Source organism: Akebia trifoliata, chromosome 11 (assembly GCF_017979445.1).
Source record: "Akebia trifoliata isolate Shusen 1 chromosome 11, ASM1797944v1, whole genome shotgun sequence".
Classification (NCBI taxonomy): Eukaryota; Viridiplantae; Streptophyta; class Magnoliopsida; order Ranunculales; family Lardizabalaceae; genus Akebia; species Akebia trifoliata.
Genome location: NC_141385.1, coordinates 29,466,718 through 29,472,091, shown reverse-complemented (window position 1 = coordinate 29,472,091; position 5,374 = coordinate 29,466,718). Strand labels below are relative to the sequence as shown.

The 5,374-nt window shown below is 38.0% G+C and overlaps 1 protein-coding gene across 1 annotated transcript; it reads right to left on the bottom strand.

Moving 5' to 3' along the window:
• Nucleotides 1-722: 722 nt before the first annotated feature.
• On the bottom strand, nucleotides 723-2,641 carry LOC147391229 (zinc finger protein ZAT9-like). The gene has a single exon (XM_086459489.1). It carries the CDS (start codon nucleotides 2,364-2,366, stop codon nucleotides 984-986), a length of 1,383 nt encoding a protein of 460 aa, XP_086315615.1. The 5' UTR covers nucleotides 2,367-2,641; the 3' UTR covers nucleotides 723-983.
• Nucleotides 2,642-5,374: the final 2,733 nt, after the last annotated feature.

The window sequence follows — 5,374 nt, the reverse complement described above, 5'->3', positions numbered from 1 at the left end:
ACACGGAAAAATCATTGAAGCGGGCAGCCTTCTTCAAAATTTTGAAGAACCTCTTCATTGGATTACACTTGACATTTTCAGGGGGTGTTTCAAATTGTGACTAAAATATAGGGGGCGTTAAATAATTTCTAAATGCCACGTGTATTGTAACAAAGAGGGTTTCTTCAAAATTTGATGCTGGCTAGCAACTTCAAAGTCGGACTCTCAAGACAGAGAGTGATAGCTGTGAGAATTGTAACAAGAGACAAAGTGAGTGCATCAGACACTGAAGCAAAGAGGACAACTGGTCTCAAACATATTTCTTAAAGATGGCTTCTATTAACACACCATCTTTTATTTATAACACACCAATGTATAGGCAGAAAACACTTAATTTCAAAGGGATTGGTGTGATCTAAGCAAAAGTTATTGTGCCAATAGAATCTCTCTTCTAAAACTAGCCCTGAGTTTCGAGTTAACGTGACTCAATTGAATTTTAAGGTGACTGAATTCATAAAATTGATGGAACCAACTTGCCGAGTCATCCTGAAAATGTACCAAGTTGTCCCAAAACTCAATCGAGTTATTTGGCTATATAAAATATTTTTTTTAATAATAAAAATTAATAATTTAATATATTAATGGACTCATTTAGTCAACTCACAAATTATTGACTCAACTCAACTCGTTTGACTTTCCAGTTTTAAAAACTATGCTTTCCAACTAATATATGCTTCCATCACTGCTCCAAAAACATCTTCATAGATAAATCAATTTTTATTGAAAAGAATACATGTATGAATATCCAACCAAGTCACATACTTGGGATTAATTCTCTCAAGGACCGCAAAAAAACATATTACAAAAGTTTAAAAAAAAAAAAAAAAAATTGTCAAAACAAGAGAAACAAATTTATAGGGTTTGGGTTTTTTGAATCACTAATTACAGTTTTATAAAACAAAGTACAATGTGAGGAAGTCCCTTATTTTGTTTTCCTTCGAACCTTATGGATCATTACCCATATTACGAGTTGATCCAATCCCCACCTGCAACCATGGAGAGGAATCACCACTCAAATTCATGTCCTTTAAATCACTTAATTTTCCTTGCTTGACCTTACTGTTCCCTTCATCTTCCATATTAAACATTGAAGCATTGATGCTGGTGGTGGTGGTGGTAGCATTGTTGTTGTTATTGTCCTTCATATACACACCTATCCATGGTTGTAAACAGATTTCAGTGGAGACTTGCAAGCTTAAAGGGTTTTCAAGGTCCTTCTGTATTCGAGTGATATCATCGGTCGGTGCTGGAAGGTTAAGATCTAGTTGATCAGACATGTTGAATTTGGGTCTTTGAAGGAGGTGATGGCTTATTCGGTCTTTAAATTGATGAAACTTGTCAATAGAAGATGTGTCTTGTGAATTTGAAGTGAGCCAGTGACACCTCTTGTGCCCACCCAAGGCTTGTCCAGATGAGAAGATCCGATGACATATGGAACACTCATGAACCTTTGATTTCCTCTTTGAGGGGATGGCTAATTGAAGGTCAATGGCATGCTCAAGGTGTTGATTATTAGATTTTGACGGAATTGAGAAATCGTTGTGAGTGATCACATCTTCTTCAATTATAATGCTCTCGTCGGGATCATCAAGCTTGGTTGCGAAACAGCCCTTGACCTTCTTGTGACTAGCCCTATGCCCACCCAATGCTTGATGAGAACTGAACACTTTCTTACAAGCTTTGCATTCAAACATCCCTTTAGCTACCCCCTTGGCCTTGTCACGAGGTATGCCACTAGGGACCATGAAACTTATTGGGTGGCGCTGCTCATCTTCTTTACTAGCCGAGGCACAAGACTCCTCCGTCTCGACAACCAACGGATCCACCCGTGCACTCGATAGCATTACAAGGCAATTTGCAAGGTCCTCCTCTTCGCTTGAAGGGCAATTTGAATTAGAATTGCCCACTTTAGTCCTTCTAGTCCGTTTCCCTTTAGACCACCCGTAATCCCTCCGTCCATCCCAATCTTCATCTTTTGATCTTGGGGACGACACAAAAGACTCGACGTGCTCCAAGTTACATTTACCATGCTCAAGGAATGATTTCCACGATGAGAATTCCTTCCCACAATTCTCACACCCACGGTGACTTTTAAGACGATTGGGATTAGTTCTTAATGCATACATACGCTTGGTCCCCGGTGGAGAATTCTCTCCATGCTTGTCCTCCCACTCGCTCGTAGGGTCATCATCGTCATTGTGTCCGTTCTCGTCTCCGATACCATGAGCTCTCATGTGACCACCTAGAGCTCTTCCACACCCAAATCCCTTCTTGCAAATTCTACAAAAATACTTAAAAACAGGCTCTTGTTCGACAACCATTGCCATTGATGTATGTAACTAAACCTGTCAGATTTTTCTTTTTGGTGTCAAGTGTAAGAATTTTATAAACAAAAGGAAGAGAAGAATATACAAATGAGCTTGAAGACCAAGATGATCTACCTAGAACACACCCAGAGAAATATAAGAAAGAAAAGAAAAATAAAAATACAAGGAAAAAAAGAAGAAGAAAAAAGAAAATTCCAACTTAAAGAGAGAGAGAGAGGGGTGTTCTACAGTTGTAGAAGAAGGTTGGTGTTCTTGTAGTTGATGTAGCTGTTGGTTTGTATGGTGTGAATAAATGTGGCTAAAGTGAGAAAGGAGTCCTAGTTTTTAGTTGAAGTATTGGTTTGTTGTGGATGGAAGAGAAGGATGAAGATAGTGTTCGTTTGACAAGTGGAAGGACAGTAAGGGGGGTAGACTTTTTCTCTAGACTTAAGAAATCAAAGAACGTACGTACGTACGTACGGTTGTGATGTGTTGAAGCCTCGCAATGGTTATTGATGAGAGAGAGAGAGAGAGAGAGAGAGAGAGAGAGAGGAGTGTGAGTGTTTTTCGTCGAGGCGAGTGAAGAAGAGGATTCCTGTTCTTGTTCTAACCGCCGACCTATTCATATCCCTTCATTTCCAAGCTAAGAATACTTCTTGTCCTTGGCTGTCGGTTGGTTCATGCCGCTTTTCCACACAATTTTCTTTTCAAATTTAATTTAATTAAGAAAATGCCTTTAATTCATCTACCTCTCCCTACTTTTCTTTCCTCTGTTCTCCCTCCTCAATGTAATAATTCTAGGTAGCATGTGTAAATGCACCTCTTTAAGACTTATTTGTAATTTAAAATATTAATTAAAAGATGATTTTAAAGATTATATATTAAAATGATAGTTTTATAATATTTAAAATTATCTAATGTTATTTTAGAGATATGGGATTGCAATTTTCTTGACTTTTGATCAAAATGGTCTTATGTATATTAAGTTGGAATGTTAAGGTGGGATTATTTTTGGAATCCAAATTTTAGTGTCTAGTTACTTCTACTCCGCCTTCTCTCATTATAATATAAAGAAGCATGTTAAATAATTTCATACAATATTAAAATATTTACAAAAATTAAAATTTTTTTCTATTTATGTAAAGAGATAATTTGTACATAGTTCAATGTAAATTGACTTTTAATTATACTCTTTTAATATTATTAGAATGAAATTTTAATTATTTTTCTTCTGGCATGGGTATATTTTTACTATTTGTACATGGTGTCAGGAGGTTAGGATGATGAGGCAATGTGGGACTTATCCACGTGTTAAGCAAGAGCCAATAGTCAGGAGCAATGGTGCCAACTTTGTTGTAAGGAGGGTTCGACGCCAGATAAGAATACATTGGACATATGAGACAAGGTGTGGCATGACAACTCATTGAGAAGGACCTTAGAACAAGTGCCACGTGTTTCGGTCATTTCAGCATCAAAGTAGTGCTGACCTAGCCCTACTTGCCTTGAGAAAGACCATGGCTATGTGAGAAAATTAGAATCGGGAGAGAGAATATGAAATGAGACAGAGGGAAAAAAATTGATTCCTCTAAAGGCGAAATGTTTGGGCTATAAATATGAGACTCAATTATGAGGAGAGGGGATTTTTTTTTATTCTTCTTTCTATCCTACAAGAATGATGACCTCGATTCTCTAGTTCTACAACTAACCAAAGGTGTCTATTTTTGACAGCTTATGAAGACCCACACAAAATGACAATCAGAACCATATTTGTAAAGCTACGTGTGTATTTTAGGCGGTAAGTGGGGACTACTTGTGCATACATTATCGACGTGGCGAAGGCCTTATCCATTTTATAATCTTTTATACCTTAGGTAGTCACATATGGCAACTCTGTTGGGGAACAAATATCAAGTAGTCAATTTGCAAATACGTTGTATTACTAGAAGCCACATATAAGCATCTCGTAGTAGAGCTGAGCATAATACGAACACCATGAACAAGCTGATCAAGAACCAGCTGTTGATACAACAACATTGTCGAAGAGGCCAAAAGTAAGCGTTGACTGTGTGTCGAAAGCTTTGCCCATCGAGGGTCTAACTGAGGTATTGTAAGGTTTTGTTGAAACTAACTAGGAACTCTTGACTTTACTGAGGCGATAAGAGCATAATAGACCGATTCATGTTACTTGAAATCCAATAGGAGGTGAAGATAGAGAAATCTCGGGGTATGTCTACTTTTGTGATAGAGCAAGCTCTTGAAGGGATTTTACCAAGGGACATTGATGCCCCAAAAGATGCCTTTTTTGCTTGAGGAAGTAAACCATGGAAAGATGCCAATGAATGAAACACATGATTTTGTCACTATAGTTGAACTAACACACGTATGTACGAACACAACCTACCTTACTCGGTTGAACTGCAACGCCAATCCTATCCTATGGGGTACTCCACACCAATTTTTGTAATGTGTGATGGTGTAGGAAATGCGCATGAACACATATCTTTTTTCTTAGAAGCGCTTGGGGAACACGAGGGCAACGCCAACCTACATTTACGAGAATTTTTCAAGTCTTTAATCGGATGAGCTTATACTTGGTATAACAACTTGCTACCAACAACTGTACATTCATGGCAAAAAATGATGGACATCTTTTACAATAAATTCTTCATTGTGACTGAGCAAATGACGTTGACTGACTTAGAAAGGGTAAAACAACGACAAGGGGAATATTTAACGAAATAGGTTTGGCATTATCGTGGTGTCACGATGGATCTGTCTTAAAGTCACACTTGGTAGAAATATGCATCAGCGAGGATGATGACAGCATATAGGGCCTTATTAGAGAATTTGCATATCCCAAGTTTCTCGAGGACTACACAAAGCAACGAAGTGAATGGTTGTGTCTGTCATATTGTAAAGGAACAACGGGAGTGGAGGATGGAATGTTCACATGGGGAATAACGGCTGATCCTATCGGCTTGTCCTGTAGAAACATTTAAATGACCATGCCAAGACATCAAATCCGCCAA

Excerpts from the sequence above, each read along its gene's own strand:
- LOC147391229 (XM_086459489.1), bottom strand. The coding sequence starts at position 2,366 with ATGGCAATGGTTGTCGAACAAGAGCCTGTTTTTAAGTATTTTTGTAGA.